This window comes from Artibeus jamaicensis, unplaced genomic scaffold, assembly GCF_021234435.1.
Source record: "Artibeus jamaicensis isolate MK-2021 breed Jamaican fruit bat unplaced genomic scaffold, CSHL_Jam_final contig_233, whole genome shotgun sequence".
In the NCBI taxonomy this organism is placed as follows: Eukaryota; Metazoa; Chordata; class Mammalia; order Chiroptera; family Phyllostomidae; genus Artibeus; species Artibeus jamaicensis.
The window spans coordinates 45232011-45251997 of record NW_026521486.1 but is presented as its reverse complement, the minus strand read 5'-3'; the positions used below and the strand labels follow the sequence as shown (position 1 = coordinate 45251997).

Sequence of the window (19987 nt, the reverse complement as noted above, 5' to 3'; positions counted from 1 at the left end):
TCATAAGCAGGACAATTTTTTCTCCTGTTATGCTACTCTGACCTTTTCTTCCACATTTAGTGACTTTAACAATTAGGCTGGATACACGCAGTTAATGCAGGCTAATCTCCCTATTTTAAGATCACCTCATTGGCAATCATAATTCCATCTTCAACCTTAAGTCCATTTTGTCATGTAAAATAACATTTGAAGATTGTTGGGGTTAGGACATAGACATGATTTTTTTTTTTTTTTTGCTGGGGAAGAGGGAAGTGGAGGAAGGAATTATTTTTACCAAAATAATTGCAAGAAAAATTTTAACATTATCTAAAGGAAGTTTCAGTGTATGTTGATTGAATACATAAGACAATCACAGCATAAAGGGTTGCGGATAAAGGGGCCAATGTAAAGTTTCTGTATTTCAATTGAAGTGGTAACACACGGAGTTTTAAGTAGATGGGAAACACTTAAGTAGTGTATTTTCTTCCCTAGAACACTAGCCTTATTTCACTTTATTTTTGTAGCTAGAGAAACCTAAATTCATTTTATTTTCCATTGAATGTATTGGGGTGACATTGGTTCACAAAACCACACAGGTTTCAAGTGCACAACTCAACAAAACACCATCCACACACTGCATCATGCACCCATCGCCCCACGCAAAGGCTCTTCCTGCCCCATTTCACCCTTCCTTCCCTCCGGTATAACCACACCATTGTCTGTGTCTATGTGTCATGCATATATATATTTTTCTTTTTTTTTGCTTAATCTCTTCACCTTCTTTCATCCAGCCCCCAGCCTCCCTCCACTGTGATAGCTGTCAGTCTTAGGACACCAATTTTAAAAGTTATACAAGAAAAAGATATAGCTAAAAGATGTATAGATAAAATGAAATACTGAAAACAATGGCATTTAGTGGGTAGAGACCGTGTGAACCATTAATCATCCTACATAGCACAGGAGAGTCCTAACAAAGAACTATCCAACCTTAAAAGGTCAGTGACTTTAAGGTTGAAAACCCCTGCCCAGGTTGAGAGCCCCTGCCCTAACTGGAGACAAGCTTACTAACCGCCAGCTTTCAGCATGTCACAGATGAGAGAGATTGAAGGGCAGCACTGATCCTATGATCTAGTAGAATACAAGTAGGTTAGGAGAACTTTTACATATAAACATGTATGTAGCTGTGTATTTAATTTTCTATCTCATTTCATCTTGCAATACAACTTTAGTGAGATTATTTAAAATATATTTTATGGAACTTTTGTAGATATATATTACATTTCAATGTTTTGGATGTAATGCCATAGAAAGATCTTTAATTCCACGATGAATAATATTCTTTGAATGAGCAACATCAATTCAATTGAGTTAGCAATTGAATTGAATTGAATTGAATTAATTCAATTACATTACATTAATTTTATTTTGTGTAGTTTTACAAATGTAGGAGAACCCATACAACAATACTTTAACACGTGTAAGTACTGGAATATTTCTCAAAGTTTACAAAATTGGAAGTAGAATTATTATAATAAATAGAATATTTGATGCAGAGAGATAATTAAAAATTAATTTGAAAAAGCTTCCAGATTGTTTTTTTCCCCATAAAATTTCCAAGGACAAAGCTAAAAATGTCCCCCTCACCCATTCCAGTGTAGTACAGTACATGACTGCTCTGCAGGGCTCCAGACTGCACCCAGGATGTAGTTTGGTAACTAGCCGTATAGGATCCTGTTGGAGAGCTCAGAATCTGCCTGTGTGGATGGAAAGTTAAGAAACTCAATTTGTCTTTGTCCAGATCAACATTTTAACTGCTTTCAAACTCTTACATTTTCCATATGGAAGTTAAATATCGTTATTCAAAATATACCTCAAAATTTTAGGGCTATGTTGAAAATATCATGTGCCATCGACCTTCATTATACTTTGCCCTGCTGAGGATTAGATCTTAAACGACCTCACTGTTATGGTTCCCGCGTGCATGGTGGAAGGAGGGGTAGAGAGCTCTCGTGAATATGGTCCGCAATGGGGTGGTGGCTTTTCTCTCCTTCACAGGTTAGGTCTCTCTCTCTCTCTCTCTCTCTCTCTCTCTCTCTCGCTCTCGCTCTCGCTCTCGCTCTCTTCTCTCTCTTTCATGTCTTTCTGTCTGTCCGTCTACTCTTCGGTTCTGTGTGGGCAGGCACGCTGACTCTGTTGCCTTTGCCTCCTGCCGCCTCTGAAGCCCTGGGCTCCTCGCCATTGGGCTGTTTGGCGAGGGGGCGTGAGTTCCCGGAGCTGTCCAGCAGTTGCTGGCTAAGTTCTCCCCAGATCTCTCTGAGCTGGGGAAGCTCCCCAGCGCCCCGCCCCGGGCAGGGAACCTCTCTTCTCGGGCTCCCCGAGCTTCCTAGGCTTGCCACCTGTCTCCGCCGGTCTCTTCCTTCATCTCCCAGACCACCTAGGGAGTCTAGCGGGCTTCACAGCCCTTCTCTGCGCGCCCCTGTGAGGGAGTCCCCTCTCCAGTTCCCGGGGCTGCTCCGCACGCCACCGTTCTCGCAGGCAGCCCTCCTTTGCCTAAAAAGCCGGCGAGTGTGTCCAGTTCTAGCTTTGCCTTCTGTGGCTGGGTGGTCCTTTCTCTCTGTCTGTCTTTTAATACTTGCGCCCGAAATCAAGGGGTCAGAGCAAAGACCGCCCCTCAACTTAGCACCTTGAATTAGATCTTTTGATCCAAAGGTGGTTGGCGTTGCTGCGGCCAGCGAGAGAGGGAAGGAGGAGGGTGGAGGCTGCAGCTGCTCGGGGCTGCCCAGAGGGAGCTTGCAGACCGAGGACCCCTGCGGGAGAGGGACACCAAGCTCCGGGCCTCGCCCTCGGCGGTCCCTCCCTCTTCTTCCTCTCCCCGCCTCCCGGCCTGCCCCTCCCTCCTCGGAGGAGCGGTTCTCCTCCGCGCGTCTTCTCCAGCACTCTCTCCATTGTCTCTGTCTTTATAACAGGTTTGAGCGCCGGGAAGACAGACGGGTGCCGGGCGCCCCAGCCCAGGCTTTCTTGGGTCTGCCCTACTTCTTCTGGGTGTGCGTGCCTTCTGCCGCTTTTATTTGGGCTCCGGAGCTGATTCCCCCCAAGAGCAGCCTTCAGGCGAGTCCAACCCTCCCTGCTGGACCCCCTTCCAGCCAGCCCGGCAGCCTGGGCTCTGGCTCTGTGTGCGGGAATGATGTGCGCATTGGAGGGTCCAAGTTCTTCCTGTGCCTGGGGGGTCCTCCCTTTTTTTCCTTAGGCAACCAAATGGTACTAATCCTACTGATCAGTAAATCTGAGGCAGAGGCTGGGGAGACAACCGCTATTTTCCCGCTTGATTCCAAGAACCACTTCAATTTTTCTTTTTATTTTTAAAGAGGGAGACGATGGACTGAGCAGATCCACACCATGGAGTCTCGGGTTTTACTGAGAACATTCTGTTTGATCTTCGGTCTCGGAGCAGGTGAGTGGCTGCCTAGCTGCGGTGGAGGGGGTGGTGAGGGGATGGCCGGGCCTCGGGGCATCCCCAGCTGGCTGGGGACACCTCGCTTTTCCTCTGCTTGGAGTAGGTCTGGAGTGGGAAGCTTGGCATAGGGGGCGGGTTTGGCTTAATTTTTTTCTGTGCTTATCTTGGAGACGGGAGAGTCTGAGGGCCTTAGGGGAAGTTTGCACCCAGAAGGGTTTAAAGTAGGTCACCGAAATGGGACTGGGTGCTCCGCTATTTAAAGCGTGGCTGTTCATCTCAGGTAAGGCTCTCCGAGGCAGAGGAGGGAGTTGCCTCTCTTCCTCAGTTCCCAGGGTTATTTCTGAGACGCGGTTCTTGGCTGCTCTGGAGGAAGAGGCTTTGCGTTTTGATGGAGGTTTTTCGTTCTTTCTTTCCTCCCCCACCTCCACTCCCACCAGTTTGGGGGCTTGGTGTGGACCCCTCCCTACAGATTGACGTCTTAACAGAGTTAGAACTCGGGGAGTCCACGACCGGAGTGCGCCAGGTGCCTGGGCTGCATAATGGGACGAGAGCCTTTCTCTTTCAAGGTATGAAGAGCTTGCCAGTCCCCTGTGCGGGTTTAGTCCGGACAACCCCGGGAGGAGTTGGCCTCACCACTCTTCTGTAGTGCTTCATGGGTGACCGAGTGTGAACTGAGCTGTGGGGGGCTCAGTGTGAAGTCTACACACCTTCCATTTCCTTTTAAATGGCTTGGTTTTTCTCCCCTCCTGCCCTCCCCCCTTACTTTGTACTCTTGCCAGTTCTAATGGAGAGTGCCTTAATTACTGTACAGAAACTCCAATGGCAGATGGTAGGTTTTAGAGTCTAGGGAACAATGAATTATAACACAAATGCCTCATTTGGGTAAAATTGATTTAGGTAGGAAATAGGATAGCTTAATCTTAGTTAAGACATTGCTTTTTGAAAGTTTCAGGTACAATGGTTCCTGGTTGGAAGGAATTTCTTTATATGGGTGGCTTTCTGGAAAAATTAATGCCTCTCAATAGCTTTATCTACTGTGCCTCACAAACAGTATATTTGAGACAAGATTCCTCATTGGGAGATTACATTCTTCCTTCTCCATCAATGTAATAATATTGCTTAACAGTTATTTTGAAAATATTTCAAATGTGTTAATTCAAAAGTCTCCCTGTATCATCACTAATTGTATACTTGAGATTTAAAAACTTTTGTGTTTTAATGTCAAGGGGAATTGGCAGAAATGTCTGCATTTTAAATTATATTTAAATGTGTATGTAGTCAGAAGCAAATTCCAATGCATCAGTCTTTCGACTTTGACTTACTTAAAGCTTTGGCTAGTTGTTGGTTTGGGGAAAAGATGCTGTAATACGAGTTTCTAAAAAGTAGCTAATCACACGGAAAGATTAGTTTCACATGTGGGTGAAGGAGTGATGAGGGCAAGTGAGCTGGAGTTCCACACATCTAGGGACTGACTGAAGCATCTTCTCCGCACCCCACCCAGATTTCTCTTTTGTGATTTTGGTGCCACGGCTTCAAAAGAAGGGCACCTGGGAATTACTAGAGTTGGGTATGCAAAATAAAACCACTTCAGCAAGTCTGCCACCAAGAAATAGGCATAAAATCAACCCTGAGTGTCTCTGCGGTGGTGTTATTGCCTGACGCGGCCAGTAAGTGTCACCATGGACAGAAACACTGGAGCGTACACACACTTTGCAGAGGGAGGAAATGGACATGTGGCTCGTTTATTTAAAACAAGCTTACTCTTATAAGAGATTAAAATGTAATTTTTTTGTTTTCATTATAGTGAGCCCACTAAATATTTTTGTGACATATTTATGATAAATATTATATCTTACTTATTCTGTTTTTTATTACTTAAAGGTCTTTTTTGGGGGGCAGGATATTGAATCCTTTAAAAAATGACCAAATCTAATAACGAAAATAAAACCAGACTGTCATAAAAATTGAGAGTAAAATAGATGTATCATTAGGATTAAACCTGTTTCCTTTTCTTTCTTTTTTCTTTTCATACCTCTGATTGTCAGTCTCTGTGAATTGGATAGAAAGTTATTTCAGGATTGCTTATTTGAATAAGTAGAAAGCTTTACAGAAGCTAAAGCTCCAATAACAAATGGTGTTTAAGTGCCCTCAGATTTTTCAAAGGTCCTGTAAATCATGTTAGCGTTCTTCTTAGCTGCTTCTGAAGAGTGAGCTGTCGTGAATAGAACCATCAGGACTGTGCGTTTTATGTGCTGATGCTGGACAATTAGACAATTTTTAGGAAAGAGTCTCAAGAAATCAAGATCTTTTTATCATTAATTTTTAAAAGAAATGTCTAATATTCATTTTCATTTAGATTGTCAGGTCTTCAAGTTAGGCATTGTATAGTGAATACATAAACCTCATGAACTGTATATTCTTTGAATTGTCCATAGTAACTATGTACATATCAGTGCACATTGATGAACTGTTTTTTTGTGTGTTTGTTTCTTTGTTGGTACTAAGCCCAATATTTAAAAGAGTGATTTTCAATCTTTTTTCATCTCATGGCACACAAAAGCTAATTACTGCTATTCTGCTACACATCAAAAAATATATTTCATTTTTTGCCGATCTTCTACACATGAAAAAATAGACACCACATGGCCATTGTTGTGTTGGCTGTTGTCATTTTTTAAACTTGACAATCTAAGGGAAAAGAGGTCAGTGCCCCTGACTAAACTGTCAAGTATTGCATGTTTTAAAAATTCTTTTGGCACACCAGTGTGCCTTGGCACACTGTTAGAAAATCTCTGATTTAGAGTAAATGCCTAACAAATATGGTGTGTGAGATTTGAAGATGTAAAATTTCATTTTCTGCCCAATTATGAACATTACTTCATATAGCCAATCAATCAGCCAGTATTTGCTGCCTGCCCTGTTCTCAGTAGGCATGCATTTCTGATATACTCATTATACTCTAATTTTATTTTATTCTAAGATTTAGACTCTGAGATGGATAACAGTAGACCTTTGGCCTTGCATCACAGTTACTTTGGAAAGGTCCTTTTCCTGTTATTGCAATGTTTTTAAGAAGTCAGTTCTGACCCCTTCCCTCTGTTTCTCTGGGATTCTGTGGATTTTAGAGAGGTAGAAGCTTTCAGACTCTGAAGGTTTTATAGTTTCGATTTATAGTGAATTGTGGATGCTGCAGATATGTTTGTATAGTGTGTAAAATGTCATGGCAAGAATGGTAACACATTAAAAAACCAGTGAGATGTTCTCAGATTTCAAATAAACCTATCAGAGAAGTTACTTGGAGTTATCCGAGGTGGAATGGATTTTGAACCATTCAATGCCTCTTGTAGTAGTATAGCCATGTTTTGCCTCTTAGCTTTAAACTAATCTCAGTATATAGTTTCCCAGTGATTTCTGCTTATTTAATATTTCTTCTCCTTTTGCCCCCTTTATTCTTCTCTTTGGTGATTTTTTAAAATTTTATTTTATTGATTATGCCATTACATTTGTTCTATTTCCCCCCTTCATTTTCCTCCACCCTGCACACCCTCCCCCATCATTCTCCCCCCTTTAGTTCATGACCACGTGTCTCAAGTTCTTTAGATTCTGTATTTCCCCTACTATTCTTACCCTCTCCCCTGTCTATTTTCTATCTATGGTCTATGCTACTTATTTTCTGTACCTTCTCCCCCCTTCTCCTCCTCCCACTCCCCTGTTGCTAACCCTTCATGTGATATTCCTTTCTATGGTTCACTCCTGATCTAGCTGTCCTCTTAGTTTTCTTTTGTTTTAGGTGTGGTTGTTAATAACTGTGAGTTTGCTGTCCTTTAACTGTTCATCTTTTTTATCTTCTTTTTCTTAGATAAGTCCCTTTAACATTTCATATAATAAGGGCTTGGTGATGATGAACTCCTTGAACTTGATCTTATCTGAGAAGCACTTTATCTGTCCTTCCATTCTAAATGAAAACTTTGCTGGACAGAGCAATCTTGGTTGCAGGTCTTTGGTTTTCATGACTTGGAATACTTCTTTCCAGTAAGGTCTCTTTTGAGAAATCCGCTGACAGTCTGATGGGAACTCCTTTGTAGGTGACTGAACCCTTATCCCTTGCTGCTTCTAGGATTCTCTCCTTCATTTTAATCTTGGCTAATGTAATGATGATGTGCCTTGGTGTGTTCCTTCTTGGGTCCAAATTCTTTGGGACTCTCTGAGCTTCCTGGATTTCCTGGAAGTCTATTTCCTTTGCCAGAATGGGGAAGTTCTCCTTTATTATTTGTTGAAATAAGTTTTCCACTCATGGCTGTTCCTCTTCCCCTTCTGCTACCCCTATAATTCGGATGTTGGAGCATTTAAAGATGTCCTGGAGGTTCCTTAGCCTTTCCTCATTTTTTTGAATTCTTGTTTCTTCATATTTTTCTGTTTGGTCATTTTCTTCTTTCTTCTGGTCCACTCCCTTGATTTGAGTCCCAGTTTCCTTTCTATCACTATTGCTTTCCTGCTCATTTCCCTTCATTTCAATTAGTTTAGTCTTCATATGTACCTCTAATTGGTGGCTAAAATCAACCAGTTCTGTGAACATCCTGATCACCAGTGTTTTGAACTGTGTCTCTGATAGGTTGGCAGTTTCTTGTTCGCTTAGGTTTATCAGCTCTGGGGCTCTGAGTTCTTCTTGAGCCATGTTTTTATCTGTTCATGCTTGTTACATTTGAGGAGTGAATCCTTAGATGTTCACCAGGACGGGGCCACCCAGGTCGCTGGTTTGTGATGCTGTATGTGGGGGCGGGGTCAGAGAGGGAGCAATGGTGGGCCTCTCCACTCCCTCTTGCCCAGGCCACCTCACCGCTGGCCCCCCCACCTCCTGGCCTGTTTATCTGAGCGCAAATGTGTGACCGTGGTCAGTCTGCCGCCTTGCGCTGGGGCCTGCGCGGTCTGTCTCAATGCTCGTCCCTTCACTGGTTTATTTGTGCACATATGTGTGACCGTGGTCAGTCAGACGCATCCTCGCGCCTTCACTGGGTCCGCCCGTCGCTGCCCCATACCCTGGGATCCGAGCCCTCGGCTGCCTGCGTGCCTGGGTTGGGGGATCTTTTTTGCCCAACCTGCTTTGCTGCTGGCTCTGCTCCTCTCACCAGTTTTGCTGAGCGTTTCGTTGTTGTTGGACTCTGTATTGTTCAATTTTCTGTGGCTTGGCTGTGTTTATTGTTGCTAAAACTTTGTTGTTTTTAGATTTTGTTGTGTGAGAAGGCAAGGTGTTTCCACCTATGCCTCCATCTTGACGGAAGTCTGGTGATTTTTAAGATGATCGTAATTCATTACTTTTTGAAACTATAAATAATTTTTATAAATTATTGTGCACTATGAATTTACTATTACTTAATAATTTTATTTTATCATATATGCATACAAAGGAAAAATGTGTTCCCAAGTCCATTCCTACATCAGTATTTGAAAACAAGAGTGAAACTGGGTGTTCGGTGATGGGCCACTGACTTTAGAAGGCAAAGGTAACTATTGAGGAAAGTGAGGTGTCAATGAGTATGTCTTCAGTATGACAGTCAGTGAGCCTATGTGTACTTAGGGACAGTGGTCATTGTCAATAGAATAGAGTAATACAGTAACTAAGAGGTGGGCTTAGAAACCAGGTTGACCCAAGTGGCAGCTCATTAACCTTGACTCAGAAGGCGGAGCTGAGGGTCCAGAAGGCAGAGCCAAGAACCCAGAGGCCAGAGCCAAGCACCACAGAGGATTATTCCCAGATCTTCAAACCAAATACAGTTTTTCTGGCTGGATTTCGAAATTGCATGGATCTGGTGTGTAATTTTTGAAGTTCCATTTTCTCTCTTTTCAAATGGCAATGCCTATAACTTATCCTATGTCTATCCTACCAGTGTATTTTGGGAGCAGACAGATTGTTTCTTGAGTTTCATAGATTTACAGATGGAGAGGAATTGTGCCTCAGCATGATTACACCCAAAGCCTCATTTATACCTAATTTTGGATGATGAAATGTGGGGCTTTTGAACTGATAAGAATTTAGACCAGATTTACACTTCGGGTTGATATCAATGGGTTGACACTTGTGGGGAATTGGATAGAGTGAATGTATTTTGCGTGTAGGAAGGACCATAATCTGTGGGACAGACCGTGGTCGGCTGAATGACGGTCCTCTAACTGTCCTCAAACTGAATCCTTAGAACCTGTAAATATGTTATGCTCTGTGGCAAAAGGGGTTGCTTGAAATTAAGGTGGTCAGCCAGTTGATTTTAAACTATGGAGATTATCCTGGATTATCTGGGTGGGACCCATGTGATCACAGGATCCTTTAAATATGGAGGAGGGAGGCAGAGGTGTCAGTGTCATTTCGATGCAACATGAGAAGACTGGATTGGTCATTGCTGACTTTGATGTTGGAAGGTGGTAATGAGCCAGGGATTGTTGGCAGCCTCTAGAAGTTATAGAAAAGCAAGAAGACTGATTTTATACTAGAACCTCCAGGAGGGACACAGCCCTGTAGTCACTTAGATTTTAGCTCAATGAAAGGCATTTTGGACTTCTGATGTCCAGTACTGGGAGATAATAAATTTATGTTGATTTAGCCATGAAGTATGTGGTGATTTGTTATAGCAGCAATAGGCAACTAACATGTATGTTGAACATTAACATTCATTTATTCTGTAACTGAATTAAACTTTTTTGGAGCCCTCCCTCAACTGTTTATGAGAGTGCGTATTTGTAGGGAAACTTGAACTAGCCCTTTAAAGTCATCCTAGTTATTTGACACTCATGATGGTTTCTTACATGCAAATCAAAGTCTTCATACTGAATTCCAAGCCTTTAGGGGATTCTCATCATCATTTAACTATGAGCTGATGCTGAGAGCAACTAGAGTATAATGAAGTGCTGGCCTTTTTGACTGTATTACTTTTTCAAAAATACAACCTTTTTCCCCCAAAAGATTAATCCAGAGGCAGAAGGGGGAGTGCTAGAAAGCATGGAAACAACCTTGATGGGCTTTGGCAAGTGGCAACTTAGAATGACATGGTTGAAGTGCACCCTGGTAATAGCTGAGGTGAAGGGCCTCTGATTTCTTCACTTTTACTGTCCCCCCACCTGCCTCCCCAGCTTGTTCTACTCAGGCTGATCCCAGAGCCCATGCTGGCAGACACCTGTTCTCTTTGCCATTCTTGTTATTGTTTGCCCACGATTCCACACCTGTTAGTTAATAACTTAGGTGTTTGACCTGAAGGCATTATGGTGTGATATTTCCTGTTGATTTTTCTTTAATTTATCAGATATTTATGGTACTGCTTCTGTGGGTAAGGATGGGACACACAGTATCATGGAGAAAGATGTCTATATAAATTATTACAGGAGGTAAAACAGGAACCAAAATTTGGGATTTTATCTTAAAGGGTGAAACTAGAAGCTGTCAAAATCATATGGCCTGGTGTATATATAACAGCATGTGGGTACTCAGGTAACTATGAGAAGAAATAGGGTGAGATCAAGTGCTGGGTATTTTTCTTTTGTTTCTTTCTGCAAAAAAATATCTGGGAACTCTCTCTTAGCTCTTCAATATGAAATCATTCTGTTGTGAGGTATTTATAATTCTTGTCAAATTTTTAATTTTTCATGTTTAAAATTTGTGTGCCTGTGTCAGATCATCATAAGTTAGTGTTTTTGTGTTTTATCTGAGCAGTTCTCTTACAATGATTTTATTGGCTTCATGAAAATTTTCATCTTTTGCTGTTTCAGTTTAAAATTTACATTGAAGAGTTAGATGCCAGTCTATGTAGAAATTCACTTTATAAGCAAATAGTTTGTTAGTGGATATTTTTTTCATGGTGACTTTTGCGTTACTGTATAAATGTGCATTCATTGAAACTCAACTATTGACCACTGTAATTAAAAAGAATTAGACAGGGAGCTGATGGGAGGAAAAAGGAGGAGCATGACTCTTCCCTTTCTCATTGGCCAGCTGCTAGGATGTATGCTGTCAGGTGTACTGAGTCGTTCTTGGTGGTACTCTGCTAACAGTCTCCATTCTGGGGAAGACATGGGGAAGCCCAGCAACCTGTCCCTACAGAGGTTGCTCTCTGTAGCTGTAGACAAAGGGGAAAATGATGGAGATAATTAAGTTCATACTAATGTGTGAGAGTAATTAGGACTTGGGAATGAGACATCTTGTCTCCTTCATTCACTAGTTGTGTGAACTTGATCCTGTTACCTGTCTCTGCTTTAGTTGCTATAATAATAGTATTAGTTCTTAGGGTGGATGTGTAGATTACCTAAATGAAACTGTGCCTAACACTGACTAAGCATTTCATATATTTTGAATCTTGTTTTTATTTTGGAATTAGCTTAGCAGCAGGTTATGCTTGCTTGGATTTTTTAAGGGGCTTCCAGGGAGAAATCCTGGATTTTGTGGAGGAGCTAAGGTAAAGCAACTCTCGTGTGATGAAGGGAGGGCAGATGAAGGTAAACTGGAGGCGGGAGGACTGGCCCCAAAGCCTCTTTGTTTCCATCTTTGCTGTTTTGGTTTTCTTGGGGAGAAAAGGATACGTGGGCTTGCAGGGAAGGGTGAGAATGTATGGCAAGTTTTGAAGAGGAAGGAGTGTACTTGTTGCACTACTGTTTCAGAAGTAAGGAGGAGCATAGAGAAAACCAACAAAAGAAATTTCAGAGTGTTGCTCCTCTATAGTTAGCCCAATACCTTACTTTTTAAGCATATTAAAATTTAGCTTAGGTTTTGAGTATATGTAATTATGGGGAGAAATGTTAGAATTTTTTAAAAAAGATTTAATTAATTAATTAATTAATTTTTAGAGAGAAGGGAAGGGAGGGAGAAAGAGAGAAACATCGATGTGAGAGAAAAGCACTGATTGCTTGCACACAACCCCACAAAGGGGCTAAAACTGCAACCCAGGCATGTGCCCCCACTGGGAATGGAACTGGCAACCTTTTGCTTTGCAGGACGACACCCAGCCAACTGAGCTACACTGGTCATGATGAAAAGTTAGACATTTTGAGCAGCAAACAACACAGTTGTTTTATTGTCTAGGCAGTCTTGGAATTCTTTGGTAAGGTACTGGTTTGGTGCGTTGGTGAAAGCTGGTGGTGGAGGATAAGATTTCAGGGAACCTTGCATGTGATTTAAGGGCCAGTGTAATGTTTGCAGAACTGGTGGGGTGGTCCTTTGGGCCCTTTGGAATTGGGCTCACTTCCCCTACATTTCTTGCTACCTTTTTGGTTCCTTTTAAGAAAGGTACCAATATGTTGTTGGTATTATCGTTTATTTCTGTAGTCCCATGCCCCTTTGCCAATTTTCATTCTAGTGGCCCCTGGGACTCTGGTTTTTAAGTGTCCTACTTGTCCCTCTACTGAGACTGTCAGTTCTCTAGGGAAAGGGTCATACTCTGTGTTTCTTCTGGCAACCAGCAACTCCCTGCAGTTACCTTCTCTGGGCTGGTCTTCCTGAGTCTTTTTCCTGATGAACTTTCACATGTCATTCAGGACTCAGCTAAGATATCACTTTGACTGCAAATTTTTTCTTTGGTGGAATTATTTTTGCTTTCACTGTGCTGTCTTGGCATTGTCTATTAAAACAACCACCTCGCTGTATTATAGCTCGTTGTTTATGAAAACCCTGGCTACTTTTCCTTTTCTTGCTGCTACTTCTCTGGTCCAAGCAACAGCCATCCTTCATCTGGAAAGCCGCAGTAGCCTCCTCAGCAGTCTTCCTGCTTATAGTCTTGCTTCCCTGCAGTCTGTATTCAGTATGGTTGCAGAATCCTTTTAAAGTCCAGTGCATGTGGAGTTACTGCTTTGTCCCATGCATTCTCTGGTTCCCTATTGCACTCAAAGTAAAAGTACTTATTAGGCCTTACAAGACCTGTATGAACACTCCCACTCTCGCTGCATTATTTTGCCTGGTCGAATCAGTCCTTTGCTCACTTTGCTTTAACTCCCCTGGCATCTTTGCTGTTCCTCAGACAGTCAAGGTACTTTCCTGCCTCAGGGCTTTTGCGCTGGTTGCTCATCCTGGAATGTTCTTCCCCCGCTATCTGTACATTTTCCTCCTTGCTTCCTTTAAATGTTTGCTTCAATATTAATTTCTTAATGAAGACTACTTTGACCACTGAGTAAAATTTCAACTTGTCTTCTACCCCGCAATTATTTTTCATACCCTTTAATCTGATCTGTTAGTTTCCATAATATTATCATCTAGCATGCCTAGGGATAACTTTATTACTTATCATGTAAATTCACTTATTTGTTATTTGAATTGTTTATTGTCTGTCTCCCCTGCTAGAGAGTAAGCTCCCTAAGGGCAGGGTGTTTTTTTAATGTTTTATTCATTGATATGTAGCCCAAGTGTCTAGCAGGTGGTAATAGCTCCACAAATACCTGTCATATGAATATACTTGTTTCCTGACTAGATTGTCATCTCCTTGAGGCTTGGGACTCTGCCTTGTTCCTTCTTGTAGCCTCCTGGCCTCTCATGTGAATATTTGTGGCACTGAATTGAGTCCATTTATTCACGGCAATCTGATTTTATTTTGGTGACATTATTATGGTTTATATATATGTAACTTTAACAAAGGCAGAAGAGCTCTCCTGTTAAATCAAAATACTTGCTTTCTTCTCTAGTCATAAGAAGAAGCAGGAGGCTTGAGAAGCATTGGGGAAAGGTAGCTCTGTTTAACTCAGTGCTCTGAATCATTCTGAGGGGCTCCTCTCCACCCCAGGATGGAGCTTGTCTCAGAGGCAATGGCAGCATGTTGAAGAACCTGGACATCCCAAACGCTTCTCACCAATGAGAGTTTAATATTTTGAAGTATTGTGAATTCAACATTTAACAGGGATACTTACGTTCATATGAAAGTACTGAGAAACCTTTCAAGGGCAGTAAGGATTAATTTGGATCACTTATGCTGTGCTATTTCTCCACAATGCAGATAAATGAGACAAATGAGTGGATTCAGAGGACAGCGACCAGGGGGCTAGAAGGTTTGGAAACCATGTCAGTTGAGGGATGGTTGATAGAGCTTGGGATTTTTAGCCTGGAGAATAAATGACAGCAGAGATGTGACCATTTTTTAAAGGATATGGGAGGACAGTCATGTATGAGAGTTATTGCTTTTGTTAATACTTTATATTCCGTGATAGTCAGAGTGAATTTATTTAGGACACTTAATAGATAATTTAATTCAAGCATCTTAGAAAAGCAGTGTGACTCTAAGCTTTGTGTTTTTGCCTTTCACATGAAAACAGAGGGGTTTTTCACTACAGGAGAAGCTATATCATACCCCAAATAAAGGGGAGAAATGCTCTTAAATATCTCAGAGGTAGGATCATTGAATCCAAATTTGAGTCCAGAGAATCCAGATTTTGGCTTGTCTGGGGTAGGGTATTAGTTCACTTAATATCTTATTTGTTTTCTGGAAAAAAAACCTCACAGAAAATGACTTTACCAAATTCTTTAAACTTAATATTCAAGGATTAGAAATTGGTACTAATTTTAATTGACTTAATACTTCTAACTCAAATCTGGGGTGCCTTTACCATAGTCCTTACCAATTTTTTTCCTGAAGTTTATTACTAATTTTCATGATAAAAATAATCCTAAAGAGATAAGACTGGGTCTCTTATACTTTTTATAAGACTATTAAGTTATGGATTTAAATGAAAAATTATTTGAAGTTGTAATAAATTGGATATAAGAACTTGAGTTGGAGTATGAAGTTGCAGTCTGGGAATTGGCAAGAAATGAGACCTGTCAAGGGGAAGAAAACAGTACAAAATGTATATTTATTTATGGCCACTCACCTTAAAGTGACTAAGACTGATGCAGAAGTCAGTGTTAAAAAGGCTACAAAAATTTCATTATCCTTATCATAGATGCCTCTTTACAACTAAGCATCTCATAGTACGTTTTCATCCCTTTGCTACTGTGGGTCCAATTTTTAATAATTGGCTGCATTTCCAGTGACAACAGTATAATTTAAATTGTTCTTTGATAACACACTTCGAAATTAGAATATGTTTCAGAGACTAATGGAAAAGTGTTCATTCCATGCATCACTGATTGAGCAGGAAACTGTTAAGTGGGGAGAACCTACCTATTTAATGGATGATTACTTTTTGTTAGTTTGGTCAACAAATTAATGAAGCCAGAGGGCAAAGTTGGGAAAAGGCCAGGTAGGCTGTGGAAACTTGTAGGCTCAGTCTTGTTTCTAAAACTTCCCAGGACTGATGCTAATAACACAGCCATCATATAAGACAAAGGTGGGGTTTTAAGTAAACACTATCCTACCTGCCTGTGAAGAAACTGGAGGGAGTGTTTAAATTGTGGTCATTGTGTGTAACAAAGCTTTTCTCGTGGGAAAAACACAGAACAGAGGTACAGATGCAGATCCAGCTGCTTTCAGACTTTCTGTGGTTCTTATGTCAGCACGTAACAGATGCACACCACTGGGAGATACTGGAGAGTTCATTTTCTTTCCATGCTATCTTAAGAGAAGAAGTAGGCAAGGAAAATATAACTTGTTAAACAATCTTTTAACAGTATATGTTGAAATATGACTCCACAGAAAAAATTTTTAATCATTAGGAGGAGATAGAGAATTTCAGGGAAAAGACTCTCCAGTGGGAAAAAAAGGTAAATCAAATACTCTGTTGAGATTGATGATTGTTACACAATGAATACATTTCTATTTTAATGATTTAGATGGAGATAAGTCGTGCAAAACAGATCTTTAAAAATATAAGCAAAGACAATGGGAAATGTTAAGTAAATGTTCTAAATTCTTGCTGCAGAGAGACTTGTTTTTAATTTGAGAAAGTAAATGGAATCTATTTACAAACAAGAGATAAATGTATTTCAAGGGTAAAATCTGCCTTAGTGGCATTGTAGGTGTTGAGGGAGAACAAAATAAGACATAAGATGCCACAAAACCAATTCGCCTGTCACTGTCTGTGCGTGGAAAGACCTGGTACTGCTGGCTCTGGAACTGGGTCTCACGGGTTCAGATTGCTGCTGACATTTGAAACTGATTTAGGCCATTTTGCATATGGCGCATCATCCCTCTGTAGGAGGAATGGGTTTACAATGAATGCTAGTCAGCTACTATTTCTTCCTTCAGATAGACCCATTAAGCTTTTTTGCATTTTGATGTTGAAAGCAGTCTTATCATTATAGCTATAGTTTAAGTCTATCTATAGCTATAGCTGTAAATAAACAAATTACTGATAAAAAGTGAAAATGACAGCAATGTCATAAGCAGAATGCTAAAAAAGCTTGAAACAAAATAATTCCCAACTTCATCTATATTATTCTGTTTAGTATTACCAGGTTCTAATAAGTGGTTGGTTATCTGTCTTTTTTATATGTACATATCTCATTATTGACATGCAGTCATAAGCAAAGAATCCATATTTGGACTAGTTTGAAGTTTTAGTTCATTTCATGTTTCACTTTTATTATGAGAGAAAATACGTAGAAATGACTTTACCAAATCTCTTACTAAATTTTCCCTGATGTTTACCATTAATTTTATTTATGAATGTGAATTCTTTACTCCTCTTGATTTATTGTAGTGGGTGATGGTGGATGGGTGAGTTTGGAAGACTAACCCAATCTGATATTGTTTACTATTTTGAGGGCAGTAGTACAATAACCAGAAGGATTCTGGTATTTCTACTATAAGCAGTGTGTTTAGGGATCTCCCATTGATTCTCTTCATAACAAAAAGAAGTGTTGATAAAGTACTTCAAGAATATAATAAGGATAGCATTCTAACCTAATTTCTTTCCTAGTTATATAAATAACAGTACAATGTAGGTATTTTAAGTATATATTATGTAATTTAATTGGAACCCCATATCCTGATAGGCCAAGAGGCAAATCATATTTTTCTTTCTCATCTAATCACTTCATCTGGATTCACCACTTTTTTCCTAAACTGCATTTTATCCTGACTGATGTCTTTGGCTGTTCCCTTTCACTGATGTCTACATTATTGTCACCGTTGCCAAAGGTCTATGCAGTCTTGGGGAGTGGGCTCCAGGTAATGGTATGGCTGAGGCTTTGCTGCAAGCCCCATCATTTCAAGTTATTTATTATCTTATTTGGTGGAGCTCTTTGATTAACAGAGATATTTAATTTTGATAAAGTTCAATTTATAGTTTTTTCTTTTATGTTTATGCATTTTGTGTCTGGTCCAAGAAATCTTATATCCATTTAATTGTAAAAGCCTCTTAATTTGTGAATTTCTTTCTTCCAACATGTAAGTTCAACCAAAAGAAACCAATCTAAATTATCTAACCATGTTTAAAGCAAACTGTCACAAAATCATTGCTTACATGGGTCAGGCAAATAATGTAAATGAATTCACTGCACCAGGTGTGAGATGATAAGGAGTAGTGAGGTCAATGGCTAAATGGAAAGTGCAGGCTTCACTTAAAGCTATTCAGATTCACATTTACACATCTGGAGTTGGATAGGCCCATGGGAGACTGTGATCCCTGCCTTAAAGAGTTGTTGAAATAGATTCTTATTAAATTATTTTTGTTGAGTGACCGCTGCCTAAAGCATGCACTTTTCTTCTCATGAGGAGTGATCAGTCTGTTGACCAAAAAAGCCCAGCTTCTCAGTCTGCATCTTCAGTTTTTTTCTAAAATGCCAATGATTCATGAGGAGAAGGGTATGGCTTTGGTGACTTCTTACCTAAGGGAGGCACCCCTCTGGCTCCTCTCCTCTTGGTGTGTTGTGTGGGTGTGCATGCATGTGTGCGTACCATCATTCATCTCCCTTCCGCTCTCTGGGGTGCTGTCCTGGCCACCTGGTGCTACTTGTTCTACTGGCAATTGTGGTTCAAATCTTTGCTGCTGTCGTTTGTACACTGGCCTTTTAGTTAGCTTGGTCAGAGCCCACTGGGACTGGCTCACTGCCTTGTCTTAGTCCTGCGGGTGCTATCCAGCCTCCTGAGGTCTGGCTCCAACTTCTGTTTGATTCTGGCCTGGTGCCTCTGCATCTCTGAGAAGCAACCTTATTGCTCCTCTACTGTGCTCTCTGCAAGGTCCCTAAGCAGATTGTGGAAAAAAAATAAATGTCAAGACTTCCCTCTTCCCTACCCCAGTGTAATTCTGAACTTACTTTGATGCAGCAGTGCATCTCCAAAAGCCATTATCTTCTCAAGTTCAAAGGAAAGTGGTCAAGAGCCCTCCACTCTCTTTGATGCCCTCTCCTATTTAATGCAACTCCCTGTCTCCAGGAGGAAGTCCCAAGAGAGGAAAATCTTTCTTCTTTGCTCCTCTTTTTATTTTCTTCACAAAACTTTACAATCTTGGAAGGGGTATTTATTAATTTTAATTATGTTTAATTAGTAGAAATCTTCTCTCTTCTGCTCCTGTGCTGTCATTGGTAGAAGGGGTGTATTTAGTATACTACTAAGAAACTTTATGAGCCACATTTAAAAAGCTTGACTGTTGGCACATACACTTAAGAACCTGAGAAACTTATAAAATCCTCCCTGGAGATAGTAGCAAGCTTGTAAGATTACAGTCTTTCTGCAAAAACCTATTTTTGAATTAAAGATGTTGACTATTACTTAGGCTTTTTTTTTGTATTCCTTCTGTACTGAGCCAAAATCTTCCTCTTAGGCAGAAGGATGCTTAGGCTAGCTAAGGGGAATGCATTAGAAAGGTACATTATTCATTGATAAAATATTATCCTTGTTACACATAGGAAAATAGGCATGAGTCCACCATGTTAAATCTTCTGTACTAGTCTCTGTGGAGTTAAACAATGAATAGTAATAGGATATATGATGATTGTACTTAAGGAATATGTACCTTAGCTTGGAAGATAGGATTAATAGAAGTAAAATACACATGTAAATAAGATGATAATCTAATACACTTACTTAATAAGAATGAAGATTCACATATTCCATTCTTTACCCTGTTTGTATTCTTACTATACCAGTGAACTTGACGTGGGGTGAATTACTGCCCTGTCAATGGTAATAATGGTGTCAGTGGTGACTGTATAGGTGAGTCCCGAGCCCATGACTGTGGTCCTCTTTCTCTCCTGGCCTGTCTGGCCTGGAGCTATTAGAAGCATAGGATGTTGTTATATAATAGTCTGAGTTCCAGCATTGGGCATTGTATCTATGGGGGGACATTTTGCCTGGTGTTAATCAGCCTCTCTTTCTTCTTCTCCCACAAGATATTCTGAGATTAAAAAGCTACCTTCAAAAGGCCTGTGGCTTCAGAACATTATTGTTTGTGAAGTGTCAGAATGCCATGGTAGATAGATGGATTGTTTTCAATTCTGGAAAGAGGTATAATTGAAAAATTCCAAAGTAACATCTGTATGTATCATACATATAGAGGTCAAATGGAAAAATGAAGGATCATTTGGACAACTTAAAAATTATTGGCCTGAAAAAAACTAGAAAATATATGTTACAGGATTTATTTTGCATCAGTCATCTTAAGTGGGTTCTGTTGCTTACAATAAAATGTCATAATGCCTTGGCATATTGTCTGAAA

General features: G+C 40.5%; 1 protein-coding gene across 1 annotated transcript in view; it reads left to right on the top strand.

Moving 5' to 3' along the window:
• NELL2 (neural EGFL like 2) overlaps positions 1 to 19987 on the top strand; it is a 334594-nt gene that overhangs the window by 46025 nt on the left and 268582 nt on the right. The window contains exons 2-3 of the mRNA XM_037162321.2: positions 3345 to 3430; positions 3871 to 3999. Coding sequence (XP_037018216.2) covers positions 3345 to 3430; positions 3871 to 3999 — 215 coding nt within the window. The remainder of the gene's footprint in view (positions 1 to 3344; positions 3431 to 3870; positions 4000 to 19987) is intronic.